This window comes from Camelus ferus, chromosome 11, assembly GCF_009834535.1.
Source record: "Camelus ferus isolate YT-003-E chromosome 11, BCGSAC_Cfer_1.0, whole genome shotgun sequence".
Lineage (NCBI taxonomy): Eukaryota > Metazoa > Chordata > Mammalia > Artiodactyla > Camelidae > Camelus > Camelus ferus.
Genome location: NC_045706.1, coordinates 61,374,586 through 61,395,554, shown reverse-complemented (window position 1 = coordinate 61,395,554; position 20,969 = coordinate 61,374,586). Strand labels below are relative to the sequence as shown.

Below are 20,969 nucleotides of genomic sequence, written 5' to 3'. Positions count from 1 at the left end.
TATACCAGAGTGATGGATAGCTGGTGACTTTTTCTCTTTCCCTCTGTTTTCTCTATTTCTTCCTCTGTTTTTATTCTCTCTCCCTATTTTTGCATTTTCTGTATCATTTTAACTACAACTCATCACAGAGGTCCAGTCCTCTGGGAAGCCCTTCCCACCTCCCCAAGCTGAATGGGTCCCTCCTCTGCCTATTTCTGGTTCTGGGGACGTATTTCTATGGTTCAGGTATACTGCAGCCCTCTGACTTCTTGAGAAGACCTTTGGATGGCCATCGTTATATTTCTCATACCTAAGAGCAGGCAATAGACTATGTCTGTTGGCTAAAGAAATTTGAGTCAGCAGAGAAACATTTTTGCTAAGTTCAAACATTTTCTGACTTCCAATATCTGCAGCTTTTTAAAAAAATTGAAGTGTAGTCAGTTTAGAATGTTGTACCAATTTCTGGTGTACAGCATAATGTTTCAGTCATACATATACATACATATATTCGTTTTCATATTCTTTTTCACTGTAATTTACTATAAGATATTGAATATAGTTCCCTGTGCTGTACAGTATGAACTTGTTTTTTTTCAGATATAGTAGCTAATGTTTACAAATCTCGGACTCCCATTTTATCCCTCCCCACCCCCTTTCCCCTTTGGTAACCATGAGTTTCTTGGTCTGCGGCTGTTTGCTTCATAGGAACGTAAAATAATACTTTTGGCTTCTCTTTCACTTTCTGAGCGGTTTGGGCATTTTATCAATTGGCTTGGTGATGAAGCTGTTCATTGAAGCTTCAGAAATAAATGCGTACTATTATGGGCTGAATGTTCATGTCCCCTAAAATTCAAATGTTGAAATCTTAAGCCCCCACCAATGTGATGGTACTAGGAGGCGGGGCCTTTGGGAGGTGATTGGGTCCTGAGAGTGGAGCCCCCATGAAGGGGGTTACTGTCCTTATAAGAAGGGACCCCACGAGGGCTTGCTTGCTTGCTCTCTGTCTCCTCCACGTGAGGTTACCAAGGGAAGACGTCTCCGAACCAGGAAGAGAGTCCTTACCAGACGCTGGACTGGCCAGAGCTCTGATCTTGGACTTCCTGGTCTCCAAAACTGTGAGAAATACGTGTTTGTCATCTAAGCCGCCCAATCTATGGTGCTTTGTCACAGCAGCCTTAACTGAGAGGTACATGAACGTGAGTTAATTATTGGAACGTAAAACAAATTCCCTTTGAGAAAATTGTAGATTAACCTAGATTTCTACTAAGTAACACAGAGAAATTCCTTGTACCAGTTTGTGCCCTTTTATCCAATTTCTCCGAATGGTATCATCGTGCAAAACTGAAGCTTAATACTGCAACCAGGATATTGACCCTGATACAACTGAGATACAGAGCATCCCCATCACTACAAAGGTCCCTGAGAGCAAGACGCATTTTCTTCCCATCCACTCCTTCCTTAACCCCCAGTGACCACTAATCTGTTCTCCATTTCTATCATTCTGTCGTTCCAAGAATGTTATATAAATAAAATCATACACTATGTAACTTTGGGGGATTTTCATTCCCACTCCGCAGAACACTCTTGTTGTCAACAGTTTGTTCCCTTTTAATCGCAGGGTGTTGCTGTCTCATGGTGTGGAGGGACCACAGTTTGTTTACCCGTTCACCCACTGAAGGGCATCTGGGCTGCTTCCAGGTTTTGGCTATTATGACTAAAAGTGCTATAAACATGCACATACAGGTTTTTGTGTGAACTTAAAATTTTTTCATTTCTTTGGACAAATGCCCTGGAGAGCAATCGCTGAGTTATAGCTGTATCTTTTAAGAAACTGCCTGTTCTCCAGAGTGGGGGTACCATTTTAGATTCTCATCAGCAATGTCTGCGTGACTCAGTTTATCCATATCCTCGTCAGCATTTGGTATATCCCAGCTGTTATTTTAGCATGTGGAATATCTCATTGGGGTTTAAATTTGCAGCCCTCTTATGGTTAAGAAAGAACATTTCAGCATCTTCTCATGTGCTCATTTGCCATCTGTATATTCTCTTTGGTGAAATGTCTCTGTAATTCTGTCCATTTTCTAATAGGATTGTTGTTTCTTTTTTACTGTTGAGTTGTAAGAGTTCTTGGTCATACAGATCCAAGTCCTCTGTTGGGTATGTGGGTTACAAATATTTTCTCCCAGTCTGTAATTGGTCTTTTCATTTTCTTTATAGGAGTCTTTACAGAGCAAGTTTTTAAGTTTGATAAAATCTAATCTATCAAGTTTTCTTTGTATGGATGGTGCTTTTGGTGTCAAGTCTGAAATTCCTCTACTTAGACCTAAATCCTGAAGATATTTTTACCTGTGTTTTTTTTCCCAAAAGTTTTCTAGTTTATAATTTGCATTTGAACGTGTAGTTCATTTTGCGTTGACTTTTGATCTATGTGAAATTTTTTTTTTTTTATTTGGGGCACCTCCTCTGATGTGTCCCATCCTGATGGTCACCCGTGTGTCTCTGCCTTTCAGACCTGTACGTGTACGCCGTGCTCGTGTGCTGCGTGGGGATTCTCAGTGTTCTGCTCTTTACCCTGACCATCATCTGGCAGTCTGTGTTTAGCAAGAGGAAATCCAGAGGTAAGAGGATGGATAAAGTCATGTCTGGGAGTGAGAGCACAACCAAACCACAGGCAGGCGGCAGATGCTGGGCTAAATATCCCTTTGGTTGGAAAATGCATCCTGAGTCAGAGATTATGTACCTGTGACCAGTAAGCAAAGCGGATGCGGAGAGGTGTCTCCCTTAGACTCTGCTGAAATCAACTGTGACCACTGTTGACATCACTTAAATTCCCCCTTTTGCCAGATCCCTTCCTTCCGCGGTTTCTGAGGGCCCTGACCTGTCTCATTCTCCCAGAAGAGGCAGCGGAATCGGATGACCCTGGGTTTGATCCTGGCTCGGCTGCTTAAGACCAAGCGTTTAGATACATTCCTTAACCACTCTGAACTTCAGCTTCCTCGTTTATTTATTTATTTATTTATTTATTTATTTTTCATATCCTTTTTCATTAAAGGTTATTACAAGATATTGAATATATTTCCCTGTGCTATACAGAAGAAATTTGGTTTTTTTTCTTTAATCTATTTATATATATGTAGTGATTAACATTGGCAAATCTCAGTTTCCTCATTTATTAAATGAAATGGGATGGACAGCAGCTTCCTCAGATTGAATGCCCTTGTGTGTCCGTAATTTAATTACAGTGCCGGGCACTGTGCCTGGCAGACAGATGGAATCAGGAAAGCTCCCTTCCCTTCTTTTCCGGTCCTGTCTGAGTGTTCACTTCCTTCTGTCTCCTTCCTTGTCAGTGTCCCTGTCCCCTGGATTCTACCTTCGGCGCCTTCTTGCTTTACTCTTTTTACCTTAGTGATTACAGTTCTCGCGACTGACTCTTCCCTCCCCGTGAATGCTGCCTCTTTTACTCTAGTCCTCGCCTCTCCCCAAGCCTCCATGTCCCATTTCCACCAGCTCCTGTGTGTTTTCTCTGAAATATCCTCCCTACATCCTCATCCTTCAGAATGTCTAAAATAGAAGGGACACGGTAGCTCCCAGTGGTGACCTGGGTGAGAGTGGGGCTCTGCAATTAGACTAACTCCTGTTCAGATGGTGACTCTTCCTTTACCAGCTGATGGCCGACCTGCCGTGCCTCACCTCCTCCGTCTGAATAATGGGGGAAACAGCAGTCTGCCAGTCTCGTGCGATTGTTGTGAGCATTAAGTTGACAAAGAAAAAAGAAGCACAAAAAACCCTTAATACACTCCGGCTCCTTGTAAGTGTCCTGTGTTTAGGATGACGTGTGGTTACAGTTATACGTAAAGGCTGTAAAGCTGAGAAGTGTTAGATTTGGTGGTCACGGCCTAAGGGGACAATCAAAAGGGAAACTGAGCAATGTTCTCAGAGGGGACTCTCCTTGGAGGTGCAGGCAGGACTAAAGGGAATCAGGTAGGGAGGGAAGGGGAGACACTCAGCAACCAGCACCCTTGGGATGCTGTTTCCACCCTAGATCTTAGGGGATGAGGGGAGGAGAGATTTATGGAACTTGTGAGAGCTACAGCTGTGGGTGAAGTGTCACCAACAGGAGACTTAGGAGAGGGACGCAGGCAGTGCCAAACCAGGAGACAGCAGGAAGGGAGCCAGCTGGGTGGAGAAGGGTGATGGGCACCCAGAGGGATGCAGAGTCACCCAGCACCCTCAGCGCCCGATACGGAGTGAGAGTTCCAGCCAGATCTCTGTCCTCCACAACCCTCGCCGTGCCCGCTGCGCTGTGTGTGTGTGTCAGTGCCGGGCTCCGAGAGCCTCCCTCCGCGTGTGCGCGCCCTACCTCACCCACAGTGCCCGAGCTTTTCTCTGGTTGCAAATCCTTGAGGGCTTTTATGAGCTGGTGGCACGTGCTACATGTGCGCAATGTGTGCAAATGCATTCGCCTCCCTTCAAGAGGATGGTGTGTAAGGCCCTGCATCTGACCCATTTTCCTGAGAATTTGGCTCATGACAGCTGCTTAGCAAATGCTGGGCAAATGGTGGGCAAATGGCTTTGTTTCCCAGCTGCTTTGCTCCCAGCTGTTGGGGTTTGGAGGCCACATGGGCAGCCTCCAAGGCTGTTTTGCTGTAAAGGGGCCAGGCTCAGGGGCGTGACAGAGAAATCTGCCTGGAGCTGCAGGCCCTGTTAGACCCTAGGCAGGATCCAGGAAACAGAGAGACATAGGTAGTTCAGTACGCGTCCTTCTCCAAAGCCAGCAAGGCAGACCGAGACACACGCTCCTGGCCTCCCACAGAACCCCTGAGACCCCGGATCCTAACTGCCCTTAATCCCCTGGGATGGGCTCCAGATGGCCTCACGTGCACGTGCGCTCAGTGTCAGAAACCCCTGTGAGCTGTTTAGAGCTTTGCCTGAGCACCTGCTGCGGGCCAGACCCCTCTCTGGCCCCTCCGCGTTCTCATGAATCCTCACCACCAGCATGAAGACCGGCCTTATTACACCCATTTAACAGAAGACACAGCTGGGAAACCAGGGAGTGGCAGCGCCCGAGCACAGCCCGCTCCGCAGCGTCCCGTATTTCTGTTCAAGAAAACCTCAGCCATCTGGGGGCTTCCCTTGCTGAGGAATTTTCCTTCAGCCCTCCGCGTGGTGGTCACTGAGGTCCTCCCCAGACAGCTCCACGGGGGCCTGGCATCGGTCTGGTACAGCTGCCGCCAGCATCCCATAGCCCTGGCAGGACCGTGTGGGTCAGGCCTGGTGTTACCCTCCCCTGGACCCCGGAGCCCCAGGGCAGCACTGCCCACGCCTTCGGGAACAGACTGCTCCCCTGGGAACCTGCTCCAATGCAGATTCTGATTTGGGGCATCTGGGGAGGCCTGAGAGTCTGCATTTTTAAAGTGATCTCAGGGGTCCCACTTTGAGGAGCAAGGCCTTCAGATCAATTCTTCACTCTCTCCTAATCAGCACCCTTCTTTTGCAACAAGGATTTTGAAGTATTCCCATGACACTCTTGAAATGAAACTCAGAGATAAGCTATGCTCGCTGGGCCCCTGGACCCCCTTGTTATGTAGACGATTTCTGGGTTTTCTATGCAAGTGGGTGTTTGCTGGGCCTTCTGCCTCCTGGCTGCCTGTGTGCGAGCCACAGAGCACCCCAATTTGCAAGGATGCTCACACACATGTGGGAAGCAGAGGAAAGAGCCTGGCACCCACGCTCCCACTCCCTCAGCAAGATCTGTCTGAAGGCGAGGGGATAGCGCAGTGGTAGAATGCCTCATGCGTGAGGTCCTGGGTTCAATCCCCAGCACCTCCATTAAAAAATTAATAAACCTAATTCTCTCTGTCCCCCAAAAAGAGAAATTGGAAAAAAAAAAAAAAAAAGATCTGTCTGAAAAAGGACATTAGAGATTACAGTAGCTCTCTCCGCCCCGATGTGATTCCCCCGGTGGCCCCTGAGATAAACACAGCCCATCCTGGAAGCCAGGGGACCAGAGGCCTAGCCCCCTACTCTCTCACCTTCCTGCGGCCCTGCCATCACCCAGGCCTCACTGCCCTGTCTTCCTGGGGTGCTCCTTGTTCACTGAGCTTTAGTTGATCGCACCCATGTGTGACTAGCTTTCCACTTCCTCTGAGCCGTGTCTCTGTCCCTGCTCTTTGTGGGTGCAGGGGTGTTGGGACGCTGCAGCTCTGACACCCTGGAAAGCACCAGTCCTGGTGGCCCAGGTCCGAGCCCTGAGTTACCCTAGTGGTTCCTCAAGCACACTGCTTTCCGAAGGTCTCAGCTTCTTTGGGTGTTGGTTCCGACCTGCCGCTTTGAGGTGGCCCCAACAATCCCCAACCTTCTTTGTTCTAAAAGGACAGATTTAAAGGCACCGGGAACCAGGCAGGGCAGGAGAGGGGTCTGACCCCTTTGTCTCTGCTCCCGTTTGTGACGACTGCGTTTAGCCGGTGCTCGATGTGCTAGAACCCTGGCCCCAGAGGGGACCTTCCCAGACACCGGCTCTCTGCTGCTTCCCGTGGCGATGGGGTCAAAGGGCCTGTGAGCTTCTCTCCAAGAAGAACAGGAAAGAGGGAGCTGGGGGCTGCCTCCCATCCACAGCCACGCTTACTGCAGGGAGGAGGCCACGAAGCACGGAATGGGGCGGCTGTGGACAAGGGAACCCTGGGATCTTGGGAGGATGAAGGGCTCACCGCCTGGCGTCACAGACACTTGGACAACCCCCAGCGTGAGCGCCCCCCTCCAGACTCTTCTGAGATGCAGGCTCAGTCCTCCGAGTGCCTGGAAAGGCTCGGTGGCTCCTGTGGGCCCACTGTCTGTGGGTGGGTGCTCGGAAGCCTCCCCAGTAGCCTTGGAAAAAAGCCTTGGACCTCAGGCCCAGATTCAAGCCCTTTACTTGAAAAGCAGGTATTCTCAGACCCCCAGTAAATATCCTGAGCCTGCAGGTGTCGTCCCTGTGAAACGGGCATGAGTTCCTCTCACCTTGCAGGGCTCTTGGGGTGCTTTCCCCAGTGCTGGGGCCCACCCGAATGACCTCATTTTAACTTAATCACCCCTTTAAAGGCCCTGTCTCCAAACACAGTTGTATTCTGAGGTACTGGCTTTTAGGGCTTCAGCATATGAATTTTGGAGCAGGCACAGTTCAGCCGAGCTGTGTGACCTTGAGCAAGGTTGTTAACCTCTCTGGGCCTCAGTGTCGTCCACTGTAAAAATAGATATGATGACAAGGTTATTGTGAAGATTAAAGGAGACTACCAAGTTGTGCTCTTTGAACATTTTTGCTTGTAGAGCCCCTAAAATGCACCTTTGAGCATTTTTTGTTGGTATCAAGACTTTTTCATCATAAGTGTAAACTGTTGCAAAGGATATAATTTCCAGAGCATCACAAATATTGACATCTTAAAGTAAAATGGTTGAACCTCTCCTTTACATCTGAATATCATGAAGTAAATAACAACATCTGTTGATTTAAAGGCTCTATAAACAGGCTTTAGCTGTTAGAAATTTTATGTTGTCCCTTTTTCTCCTTGAATTTTCATCCCCAGTCTACTTCCCCTACAAAATTTTATTTTACTTTAATACAACTTTTGTTTTGAAAGTCGTTTATTGATCACCCTATTCTATTACTCTGTAAAATAACATGTATAAAGTTTTAAAGTAAGATTTTAAAAAACTTCCTTATTCCACAAGTCTCTAGGTGTTAAATTTTTTTTTTCTGGATTAAGTTATCAATATTGCACAATTAGTAAGATTTGGAAAATGAGTATAAATTTAATCAAAACTACATAAATATATTATAAATTTAGTTAAATAATTAATAATCATAAGAAGTAAAATGTTATTGGAGATATATTTTTATTGAAATGGATTTTTATTTTTCTTTCATATACCCTTGTAGGAATTTGCTTTGTGGTGGAATCCAGCATCATGTCTAGTCCTGTTTTTTTAATAGATGCTAGCTCTGAAATACCTTGTTCTGTATAAAAAGAGGCAGGAATGGATGATGCTTTCTTATACCGCTCAATACTTTAAACCACTTCTGAATTAAATGTCAAAAGTTACACAATGGTCTATCATCAAAAATGATCTTAATACTCTACCAGCTGACAGCTGGATGAGGTCATTATTCGATCCTTGTTGAAAGCAGAATATGGAAATCCTACCCCACAGTGAAAAGTTTAGTTGCCCAGTCATTAGTCATTCACTTTCTCAAAAGTGGCACCAATATTTCAGATCTTCTCTTGTTTGGTGCCCAGTGGTTTTAACCCCCAGGACAGGTCTCAGTGGTACAAATCAGGATGGATGAGAGGTGCTCCTTGATTTTATGAAGTGGAACGGGTGATAGGACAGGGGATGGAGGGAGACAGATACAGCCAGATCTCAGGCATGCTCCAGGGGAATAAATTCGTATGAAAGAATACCATGGGAAGTGAGGATACAGAAACTGATGTCCTTAAAACTGTTCTTCCTAAGAGTGCCCAGAGGTAGGCAAACCCAGACTAAAGACCAGTGATCTACATAAGCTTAGAATAGGGCCAGGAACATATGATATGTTCAATAAATGTAACTATGGTTTTATTATTGTTGCATCTATCAATTCTCCAGCACATGGGAGGTACTCAGTAAGTGGAATGCAGAAAGAGCTCAGCTACTAATAATGGGTTGGACCAGATAAACCAAAAAAGCCCCCTTGAAAGCTGAGAGTGTCGTCCCGGTCTGGTGCCTGCGTTGTCACCTGTGTTGTCACCTGCATCACAGAATACTCCAAGTGCAGCAGCTTAAAACAACAGCTGTTGCATTTGCTCACACTTCTGCAGATCATCGAGTTGGGCGGGGCTCAGCCGAGCTGAGCAAGTCTTCCGGCCTCGGCCAGACCACGCAGACAGATGCAGCCTGCTGGTGGATCCGCGGGGGGCCTGGCTGCTTTGGGGCCTCCGCTGGGATGACTTGTGTCTGTTCCGTGTGGTCTCAAGCTTCTCCACGTGGTAGCGGAAGAGTTCCCTGCAATGAGAGAGAGAGAGAGCACAAACCTCTGTGCATAAGGCCTTTTATGCTTCGGCTTATGACCCACTGGCTAATGTCTCACTGGCCAAAGCACATCATGTGGCCGAGCTCAGAGTCCGTGTGGGAGGGAGTCACACAAGGGTGATGTGTGATTCCGTGGGGCCATCGGTGTGACACATTACTACACAGCTCCAGGGCCCAGTGGCTGTGTCAGCTTTACTTCTGAGCTTAGGCTGGACATTTGTTAGGATGACTTCCTAGGTATTATTTCCCCTTTGCAGCTAGAATCTGGTTTTTCTCAAGGAGACCAACTGTGGAGGATGTCATTGCCAAAAAAAAAAAAAAAAGTATTTTTCCAAGGGCTCCTCTTACTCCTAAAAGAGCACTGATCACAGAACAAAAACCCATTTTACAGGGCGGAGGGTCTAAGTGGAGACAGGTTGCCCCAGGAGGGCTTTCTCATGACGAAGGCAGAGCTCAGAAGTTGAGTGACTCTATTACGTCAAGACCCTGAAGGTTAGAACCCAACTCAACCTGGCTTGGTGAAAAACTGAACGTTTTTTTGGCTGTGTAATCAGGAAGTCTGGGGTGCATGGCTTCTTGCCTGGCTTGATCCAGGTGGGGGACAGTATCAAGTCACTGCGGTGTCCTTGCTGTGGCTCTGCTTCCTCATCCAGAGAGACGCATGAAAGCCCTGAGAGGTGGGTTGTGCCAGCATCCGGGTACCACGTGGGTGTCTGCGTTTCCTGGTAATTGCTGGAGCATATGTGTTTAAAGCAGCATTTATTTACCATCTTCTATTTCTTTTTCCTTTCACAGTGAGACATTATTTGGTGAAATGCCCTCAGAACAGGTAGGAATGTTTTCTTCATTTTTTTCTCTTTTCAAGGAAAACTCTGTGCTATCTTGCTTTCTTATGATATTGCCAAGAAATTGGTTTACATTCATCTCTTTACCTTAAGGTCTGCATATTGGTTCACAGATTGGCCTAAAGTTGTGTGTTCTGCATGTGCTTGCATGTGGCCAGATTCCACGCTCTGGGTGTCACCCCCAGAGGGGCCGGGGAGCATGTGGCTCATGCTGGCCCAACATGCCTGCTGGAGGAGGCTTGGCACCTGCTCCTTGAGGATGGCTCCCCTGTTTAGGAAGGGATGGGCAGGTGGACTATACCACTTTGATGCCTTCTGAACACAGAACACTCATGATCTCCTTCCCGTGTCTGCTTGTCCTATGCCCCACTGCAGAATGTGACAATTGGTGACAAATGTGCTAAGATTCTAGCCTTTTAGCTGATAGGACCCACCTCACAGGTAACAATAGTTAGAGTAGATATTGCAAACTCATAGTATTTAAAAATGTGAGACTTCTGGTCCAGACAGGATGGATTAGATCAATTTCTCCATGCTCTTCTCTGCTAATAAGCATAACTGTGAATCCTGGAAATAACATACGAGACAAACAAAGAAGGACTCTGAAAAGTGGCGAGAAGATTATGAAATCCAAAGACAAAGAAAAAAATCTTAAAACCAACCAGAGAGAAACAATGTGTTACCTACAGAGAAACACAAATTTGAATTACAGTGCATTTTTCATCTGAATCCATGGAAGGTAGAAAGAAGTGACACATTTTTCAAATACTGAAAGAAATAAAAGAATAAAAAATACATAGGATTGACCAAAAATGAGAAATAAATATAACAAAATATGTGGGATGCAGCTAAAGCTGTGCTAACAGGGAAATTTCTAGTATTAAATGCTTACATTAGAAATGAGGAAAGTCCTCAGATCAACATTCTAAAGTCTTAACTCACGAAATCAGGAAAAGAGAAAAAAAAAAGCAAATAGAAGCAAGGAGATATTAAAGATCAAAGCAGAAACTGAGGAAATTGAAAACAGCAAAGAACAGAAGAGAAAATCAATGAAACAAAAATCTGGCTCTTAAGAAACCGTTGGGGAAAAAATGGGCAAAGGGTATACATGATCTCTCTGCTTTATTTCTTATGACTGTGTGTGAATCTACAATTGCCTCATAAAAGTTTCCATTAAAAATGTATTTGGGTACCTCTGGGGGATCCTGTTTACAGTCCCAACAGTCCTTATTCTTGACTGCTTTGTGTTCCTGCTGCTGAGATTGGGATCCTTAGAAAGAAACCCTGTTACTGATATGAGAATGCAGATGTATTTTATTGAGAGCATACTGCTGACCAGGTGCTGTTCTAGGAGCTTGGGAAACAGCAGTGAAGTAAAGAGACAGAAATCCTGGCCTTTGTGGACCTTACCAGGCTGTGAGTGCAAATGTGTATGTGCCCAGGAAAGATGTCTGAGTATGGCTGAGGGAGGGGATCAGCAAGTCCTCTCCCCCAAATTCAACTGTGAATATGAACAAAATGGACAAAAATAACCATTTTAGCACTCTGGAAAGACCAAAGGCATATATTAACCTGAGAGGCTTTTATACTTGAAAAACTGCTGATGAGAAGAGTGGTACTCTGTGGAGTTTTGGGCTGCTCTGATACACTCTTCTCCCAGCTTGGCTGATGAGTTTCCTTCTGGGCAGGGAATGCCGTGAGGGTGACCAGCTTCTCTCTTGTGGTGGAAAGGGGCTCGCTTGACTTGGAGCAGTGTGCAGTGCCCACGTTCAGCAGCATTGTCAGTGGAAATAGCAGTCTTAGAGCCACTGAGCAGGGAAGTCCAATGGCTCTACTAGTCTGAGGTTTGGGTCACATTTGGAGCAAGTGTATTTCTGGCTGAGACACCATGCATATGCAGAGGTGAATGGAGAACCCTAAAGAATAGAAAAAAGCTACACCATGTAAGCCATGCAAATAGTGACAATAAGAGAAGCGGTAGCTAAGTTAATATCAGATAAGATACTATTTAAGACAAGAAATCTTACTAGAGTCAAAGAAGGAAATTTTATCATTATGAAAGATCAACACTTCAGGATGATATAACACATTATATGGACCTAATAACAGAGCCTCAACATACAAGAAGCAAAAACAGGAAATTGAAAGATGAAATAGATTCTAGAATAATACCTGGACATTTCAATGCTCCACTCTCAATAATTGATAGAATGACTATACAGAAAATCAACCAGGTCACAGAAGACGAAACAGTTTTACCTGAAAAGTAAGAAAACTTTGCCCAATGACTACATAATATATTCTTTTCAAGTGTACTTGGAACATTCTCCAGGATAGACCACATGCTAGGCCATAAGACAAATCTTTTTAAACTTAAGTATTTTATGTATGCAGGAAATCATGTGAAGTCTCCTCTCTGACCACAACAGAATTAAGTAGAAATTAGTGACAGAAAGAAATCTGGGACTTTCCTAAAGGTTTTGAAATTTCAAACAGCACATTTATTTTAAAGTCAAAGTAAGTCAAAGAAGAAATCAAAAGAGAAATTAGAATGTATTTTGGATTAAATAAAAATGAAGACACAGCATATCAAAACTTATAAGAGGCAGCTAAAGTTGTATGTAGAGAAAAATTTATGGCTCTAAAGTCTGGATCAGACTTAAGAAGAAAGGTCTAAAATCAATAACTTAAGCTTTCATCATAAGAAGCTAGAAAAAGAAGAGTAAGTAAAATCCAAAGTCAGCATATATAATAAAGATTAGAACAGAAATCAGTGGCATGGGAAACACATGCACCCATCCTCACCAACCCACCCGTGTACACACACACAGACACACACACACAGACACACACACACACACAAAGAGAAATATCACTGAAACCAAAAGTTGGTTCTTTGAAATGATCAATGAACTTGATAGATCTTAAGTTAGACTCTCCATGAAAATAAAAAAGAGAGAAAAAAGCCAATTACCAACACTAGAGAGGGAAAAAGGAATGACTACAGACCCTACAAAAAGTAAAAGGTTATAATCCTTGTAATCTAAGTTTATTCTAATAAATTAGACAACATAGATGAAATGGAAAATTTCCTAGAAAACACTAATTTCAAAAGCTGATTCTGAATAAACCTGTAATAAGTCAAGAAATTGAATTGTTAGCAAGAAACTTTCCAGCCATGAAAATCCCAGGTCCACATTGCTTTACTGGTGGGCATATCAAGTATTCAAGGAAAATAAGAATACCAATCCTTCACAAAGTCTCCCCCCAAAACTGAGAAAGCATAGCCTTTCAACAAATGCTGCTGGGACAAAATATATAAAGAACACTTATAACTCAATAATAAAGTGATAAATGACACAGTTAAAAATGGATAAAGAAAAAATAGAGATGGCCAACAGGCACATGAAAAGATGCTCAACATCTTTAATTATCAGAGAAATGCAAATTAAACTACAGTGAGATAGCACCTCACACCTGTCAGAATGGCTATCATCAAAAAGACCACAAATAACAAATGTTGGCAAGGATGTAGAGAAAAGGCAACCCTCATACACTGCTATGGGAATGTAATTTGATACAGCTACTGTGGAAAACAGTATGGAGATCTCTCAAAAACTAAAAATAAACTATCATATAGCCCAGCAATTCCACTCCTGGGTATATATCCAAAAAAAGGAAAAAAGAAAGAAAACACGAATTTGAAAAGATATATGCACCCCTATGTTCATAGCAGGACTGTTTACAATTGCCAAGATATGGAAGCAACTAAAGTGTCCATCAACAGATGAATGGTAAGGAAGATATAGTGTGTGTGTGTGTGTGTGTGTGTGTGTGTATACATATATATATATATAGATCCCATTATATGTATGTAATGGAATACTACTCAGCCATAAAAAATAATGAATTTTGCCATTTGCAGCAACATGCATAGACTTGGAGAGTATTATGCTAAGTGAGATAAGTCAGACAGAGAAAGACAAATACTATATGATATCACTTACATGTGGAATCTAAAAAATAAACTAGCAAATATAACAAAAATAGAACAGCGTCAGAGATATAGAGAACAAACTAGTGGGGAGGGACACAAAGTAGGGAGGGGATAGCATACAAACTGCTATGTACAAAATAAATAAATAAGCTACAGGGATATATTGTACAAAGTAGGGAATATAGGCAATATTTTGTAATAACTATAAATGGAGTAGATCCTTCAAAAATTGTGAATCGCTATGTTGTATACCTAAAACTTACATAATATTGTACATCAACTATACCTCAATAAAAAAAATGGACAAAAAAGATTTGAATAGGTATTTCCCCTAAAGATGATATATAAATGGCTAGCAAGTTCATGCAAATATGTTCAGTATCATTAGTCATTAAAAAAGTTGCAAATAAAACCAAAATGTCATGCCACTAAACACCCACTACCATGGCTGTAATAAAAAAGATGATGTCAAGCACTGGCCAGGTTGTGGTGAAACTGGAACCGTGTGCATTGCTGGTGGGAATGTGAAATGGTGTGGCCACTTTGGGAAAAAACAGTTTGGTGATTTCTTAAAACACTAAACATAGACTTACCATATGACCCAGCAATTTGACTGATAGGAATCGATCCTGAAAGAGATGAAAACATATGTCCACGCAAAGACATGCACGCGGTTGTTCACAGCTGCTTTATTCATAATCACCAGAAGCTGGAAACAATCGAAATCTATCCATCAACTGGTAAATGGATAAACATTTATTACTTCATTCAACACAATACAATTTGATCATAAAAAGTAACACACTGCTGATCTATGCACAACTTGGATGAACCACAGAAACATCAAGTTAAGTCAAAGTAACCAGATGTGAAAATTTACATGCTGTAGGATTCCGCTTATTTGAAATGTCCAGAAAAGGTAAATTTATAGAGACAGAAAGTCGATTATTAGTTGCTGACGGGTGAGAGTGGGGATAGGAATTGACTATAAATGGGCAAGAGGGAACTTTTTTGGGGTGATAGAAATGTTCTGAAACTGTATTGTGATGGTTGCATAACTTTATAAATCTACTAAAAATTATTGAATTGTGTACTTATGATCTGTGAATTTTACGGGGGAGTAAACTATACCTCAGTTAAGCTATTTGTTTCTTTTTTAAAGCTTATGCCCCACCCAAAAGGCTCTGAGGACTGGCATTTCAGATGTGGAGGGAGATTATGGCTGGGGTGGTCAGAGGCGTGCTGTGATTGAGTTCGTGTCTGGCCTTTTGTTAGCCAGCAGCGCTGGGAGTTTGGACCCCGCTTCCTTCCATGCTCTGGACTTCCCCCTCAGTTGTGCGTATTCTAAGTTGGTGCTGAGGCTGGAACCTCTGTGAGGATGTGCCGCCAGCCTAGTAGGCATTAGTGTTCAGTCTCCCCCACCCCTAGCCCTGAGATGCCTACCAGGGGTCAGGGATGACCACAGAGTCCCGCTAAAATGCTGTCCCCTCTACCAGCTGGTGGTGTCACTGAGACTGGTTGGTTGGGTGCCTGTGTTGAACTCTCCCTGTGGGCATGCCTCCCATTGCGCCAGCCCACAGACCTGCCTCTGGAAAGCCTGGCTCTCCTCCACTGCACCCCGGACCCTGCAGGGGCCAGGCCCGCCCCCTCAGACCTGGTAGTGGGCACCCTCCCGTCTTGCATTCATCCCTCTGATTAGAACCTCATGCTGATTTAACTTAGTGCAGTCCATACCCTGCCATGGGGCCTCACGTGAACTGGTCCATCCTTGCCCTGTTAACTGGCTCTGTCTCTGCAGCCCAGGCATTTTTTTTTCCCATCCCTGTTGTGCAGGGGGTGCTCCCAGACACCCCGTCTATCATCTGAGCTATGGCTGGGACCCTGGAGTCCCAAACCATGATCGGGACCAGTGTCCTTCTCTGTCCTCTGACCACTTCCTCCTAAGGGAGCCTGGGCAGAGAGCAGAGGACCAGGGCAAGATGCCAGGAACAGAAACCCTCAGGCAGGGGAGGGACCCTCAGGCAGAGGCCACACATTGGCGCTGAGGCTGCGGTCACTGAGAGAGGGGCCTTGCCAAGAGACAGAACCTGGGGACTCTAGGGAATTCCATGACTTACTGAGAGAAGTTCAAACTGAAGGAAAACAAGTCTCATCTTGAATGTGTGTCAGCCCTGAACAGAAGTTGCCGTCTCCGGGGAGGAGTGGCCCTGACCTTTGGGCCTAGGGGGCCGTTCCTTTCCCACGGCAAAGTGCTCCCTCCTGGAGCAGAGAGCTGGGCCTTATTGAGCATCTCGGGATTCTGCAAGATTTTAAACATGCCCTAACTGGGGCAAACAGCCCTGAGAGCAGTGCGAAACTGTACCCCAGAGTCCTGGAAAATCAGATTTGAAATGAAACGCCACCAATTGCATAGAGTTATCATGTGTTCCCACACCACGACACGTCCTCAGTGCACTCCGATGCCTTCCTTCCTGTAGGTCAAGTTCAGGAAGGTTGTCGAAGGGATGGATGGGGGCATCAAACAGGCAATTTCCGCCAGTACATTTCCTGCCCTTTTGCTTGACCTCTTCTTTTTAAAATTTTTTAAAAATGTTAAATTAAAAAAAAATTTAAGTATAATCGGTTTACGATGTGTTAATTTCTGGTATACAGCATAGTGATTTAGTTATACATATATATGTATGTTCCTTTTCATATTCTTTTTCATTATGGGCCATTACAAGGTATTGAATATAGTTCCCTGTTCTATACAGTAGGACCTTGTTGTTGATCTATTTTATATATGGTAGTGTCTGCAAATCCCAGACTCCCAATTTATCCCTCCAACCCCCTCTTTCCCCCTGGTAACCATAAGCTTGTTTTCTGTCTGTGAGTCTGTCTCTGTTCTGTAAATAAGTTCATTTGTCTCCTATTTTTTTAGATACTACATATAAGTGCTACCATAGGATATTTTTCTTTCTCTTTCTGGCTTACTTCACTTAGCATGACAACCTTTAGCTATTGTAAATAGTGCTGCTATGAACATTGGGGTGCATGTATCTTTTTGAGTTAGAGTCCCCCCTGGATATATGCCCAGTAGTGGGATTGCTGGATCCTATGGTAACTCTATTTTTAGTTTTTTTAAGGAATCTCCATATTATCCTCCATAGTGGCTGCACCAAACTACATTTGCACCGACAGTGTAGGAGGGTTCCCTTTTCTCCACACCATCTCCAGCGTTTATCGTTTGTGGACTTGCTTGAGCTCTTCTTCTGGGTTGGAGATAATGAAATATTTGCAAATGGGTGAAGTTAAAGTGGACATTGTATTACCTGTACAGATAGCAGGTACAGCTGAAATTTTCCAAGTTTTCTGGTGCATCCACCTCCTCAGGGATAAACAGTCAGGTGCCCAGACTATATGTTGGATAAATTACAGGCACAGCTTTACTGTGGTTTGTGAGCTTAGTTTATAGCATTTTTCAGTCTTTTCTGAACCATCAGAGATTTTTAAACATACCCCATAATCGAAGTACGGGATTTAATTTATAAGTGATTTGTTCAGGATTTTGAAAGACAGAGATGTGATTTCAAAGAGAAGCTGAAGATATGTGCTCAGAGCTTAGATAAATCACTACTTGCTTCATTTGCACAATTTCGAATAGCAGTAGTAACGTTACAGAACGTTTATTTCGTCTGTAAAAGGCAGGCCCCTGTGATGGTTAAAGGCTCTACGGCCGTGCTGCCTTGGTTCATATCCAGGCTCTGATTGCTGTGTGCCTGTAGCTAATTTTTCAACCTCTCTGATAAAATTGGGGCAATAATAGCCCAGCATGTAGCGTTGCTGGGAGGATTTCCCGAGTTAGTCTGTATAAAGTGACTCCAACAGGTAATGGTGAGCCCTGTATAAATGGTTCTCTTCTTATTCAGTCAGTATTTCTGTGTGATTCTTCTACATAGGACAGCTTGTAAGGCCCATAGAACAAGGATGAAATAACACACAGCCCAGGCCGTTGAGGTCTGCATCTAGCAGGAGACCCAGAGAAACAAAAGCATGGCAGCACCATGGGACACCCACGGAGCTGTCACGGGCACCCAGAGGGGGTGCCCCTAACCCTGTGTCAGGGGGCAGCGGTGGGAGGGAAGGCTTCCTGGGGGTGAAATTTGGGCCAAGTCTTGAATGATGAGTTTGAGCGTTCCAGGAGAAGAGGGATGGGGGAGGGCAGCACAGGGAGAGTGGATGATGGTGAGGTCTCCTGGCCAGTGTGACAGGAGGGACAGTGAGGAGTGCCAGCCCAGGCCGCCGGGCTCCAGTACTCACGCACTAGCCCAGGTGTGCCCGGAAGCTTGGATCTGATTGTGAGAGCTTTCATACAAATAAACAAGGAGTAGACACTGCGGGAAAGTCAGGGCAATGGAAGGAGTGGTGGGAAGGGTACGGATGCTGGGGATGGCCGCCGCTGCCCTGCATCCCTCGGCTTTGAAAATTCCAGCGGGCTCTGGTCACAGGCATCGATTTGTGGATGTCGTCCCCTCTGTCCACATTCACCCGAGCAAGCAAGGTGGCCGGGCAGGGACGGCAGACTCGGGTGTGTGTCCCTTGGCCTCCCTCCTCCATCCCTGATGCTGCTGCTAGGACATCTGGTCCTCGCCCCACCCCCGGGGCTCAGGCTCAGCTTCCTTCTTCCAAAACCCGCTGGACGGAGACAGTCATGAGGAGGGTGGGCCTGTGCAGTGGGGCCTGGTTAGTATTCCTGAAGAATGTTCCACCTGGTTTCAGTGTCAGTTCGAGCCGTGCCACCTAGCATCTTGGTGATGGTGGACCAGTCACTCAGCTTCTCCGGGAGTGTTTCACCCTCCACAAAATGGGCACAAACGCGTCCTTGTCCCTGTGTCTCAGGGGCATCGTGAGGATTCAGTGAGAGGAGAGCGGCCGTGGACTGAGTCCCCGTGACTGCCCATGGGCTGCCCGTGCACCTCTGCGGTGGAAGGCTTGAGGCGAGTCATTTCAGATCCTCATAAAAACCCTGCAAGGCACAAATTAATCTCCCCAGACTAAGAACATGAATAAAACTGCCAACGGTTAGACGGATGACCAGCCGTCTGTACTATTTATGAATCTCTTGATTCCAGGTGACAGAAAAGCCAGCTTAGGTGGTCTTACCCGGCCAGGGGCTTGGCTGGCTCACCTGACTGGGGATGCTGCCATGGGGTGGTTGGGGTGGTGGCTTCCGTTCCCGGCCCTTCTCCTGGAGCTGACGACTTGCAAGCAGCACGTGCCTTCACCCTGGGCTCGTGAAGGAGTCATCTTGCTTCCTAACCGACAAACACAGGTGCACCCCTCTGTTATGGGACCAGCCTGAACCAAGCACTGTGGCCAGAGGATAAGATTGTGCTGAGCAGGGGTTAGGGTCAATCCCACCCAAACGTGTGCCTTCAACCCTGGGTGGGCAGGGGTTTGGGGGTGGGAGGGGGTGCTGGGCAGGTCACCCCAGTGACCTCTCCTTACCATTATTCTTACGACCCAAGACCAACACACATGGAACCACTAAATATTAATGAAGCACCTCCCAATCTTCCCAGCTGGCAATCAGATTTTAAACTTACCAGCAAAACCACGAGCCTGGCCAGACCTCCGTGCAGACTTTGTGAAGCTGGCAGGGACTGCAAAGAAAGTGCTCTCCCAGTGAGTCCCAGCAGAACCTCTTGGGGGGGTGTAAGCTGTTACAATTAAAGGCCATGGTGGGGCTGTGGACAGGGAGATGCCATGGCAACTCCTTCACAAAGGAGCAGCTTTTATTCTGATGCTGTTCACAGTTTGTGTGCAGAAGGGTCATACGCGGGATGGAAGCAGCGGGAAATAATGCATTGAGACTCCCTAAGGGTCTGCGGGTTCCTTCTGGCTGCACCAGCTCTGGTGCAGTTTCCCCAGGACTCTGCCATGTCCGCTCCCTATTCAAGGACTCCAAGAGCTGATTCCACAATAGTGATGATAATAATGCTGGTAAGATCATAATAGCTCACGCCCATTGAGGGCTCCCTCCATACCAGACACAGTTCTATGTGCTTGACGTGTATCACTCATTTATGAAAAAGAGTCATTTCAAGGGAGTCCACCTGGAAAGCAAAGTTCTGTGGCTTTTCCACAGCCCCTGACGTGTGCTGTTGATTGACTTCGTGCGGCCCAGTGGCAAGGGAAGCCCATGGAGCACTTTCAAAAGCCCAGAGCGAGATGTCGGGAAATTCGCCCAATTTGCACAAGTCCTTGGCCTTTATCAGTGGCAGCTGACCTTCTGTTGGTGGGGGGCACCTGCTCAGAACTGAGGTATGTAGGCAGCGGGAAAGGAAGCACATGGACGGTTCTGAAGGTAAAGTGGATCAGCGGAAGCAATGACCTTCAAAGACGACGTGGAGCAGGAAGGGCCTGGGAGACAGCTCCGGGAAGCAGGCCGGGAAGGATGCTGTCAGGACCGGATCGCACACCTTCCTCAGCCCTGCCCGCCTGCAGAGGGCTTCCTGCGTCGGGATCCCTTGCCTGACCGACCACACTTGACATCCCAGCCAACCCAGTTCAAGCTACACCAAATCCTTCTGCAGGGCATGACGGACAGCTTTGTGCTGGGACGAAGAGCCCCTGCTCATCCAGCAGGAAATGGGATTAAACAGACCCCAGGGAGGCGTAGTTCAGAGTTCATAACGTGGAGGCTCAAAGATTGCCTGAACCAGGGGAAACACCTGGTGTCTGGGAGGTGAAGGTTGGATGTCTGTGTGCCCCTCAGTGGGAGCAGTTAGTCACCCCTCTGGTGTAGCCCAGAGAGAGGTGGGTACTGACGGAGGCACGAGGCTCCTGCACTGGCTCAGTGGTTCAGCAGGAGGATGCTCTGAGCTCACGTTTAGCTATGAAAGCAAAGCGTGCCTGGGTCTACGGTTCTTCATTTTATGTTCCTTGGTGGGATCAGCTCAGTTTAGGCTGTTTTATCTTTTTTTTTTCCTCCTCCCAAACACTCTAAGCTATAGAGTGGAGGCACAGAATTCCCACATGGCCGGCCCACCCACCCGCACCTCCATTTTGACAGCTGTTTATTTCAGACAATCCTGGGGACAGGAACGTGCTCCCCAGTCTTGAGT

At 45.8% G+C, this 20,969-nt stretch overlaps 1 protein-coding gene across 2 annotated transcripts in view; it reads left to right on the top strand.

Moving 5' to 3' along the window:
- VSTM4 (V-set and transmembrane domain containing 4) overlaps positions 1–20,969 on the top strand; it is an 89,384-nt gene that overhangs the window by 30,880 nt on the left and 37,535 nt on the right. For both annotated transcript variants that reach the window (XM_032491671.1, XM_032491670.1), the window contains 2 exons: positions 2,490–2,597; positions 9,817–9,850. In XM_032491671.1, the coding sequence (XP_032347562.1) occupies positions 2,490–2,597; positions 9,817–9,850 (142 nt within the window). The remainder of the gene's footprint in view (positions 1–2,489; positions 2,598–9,816; positions 9,851–20,969) is intronic.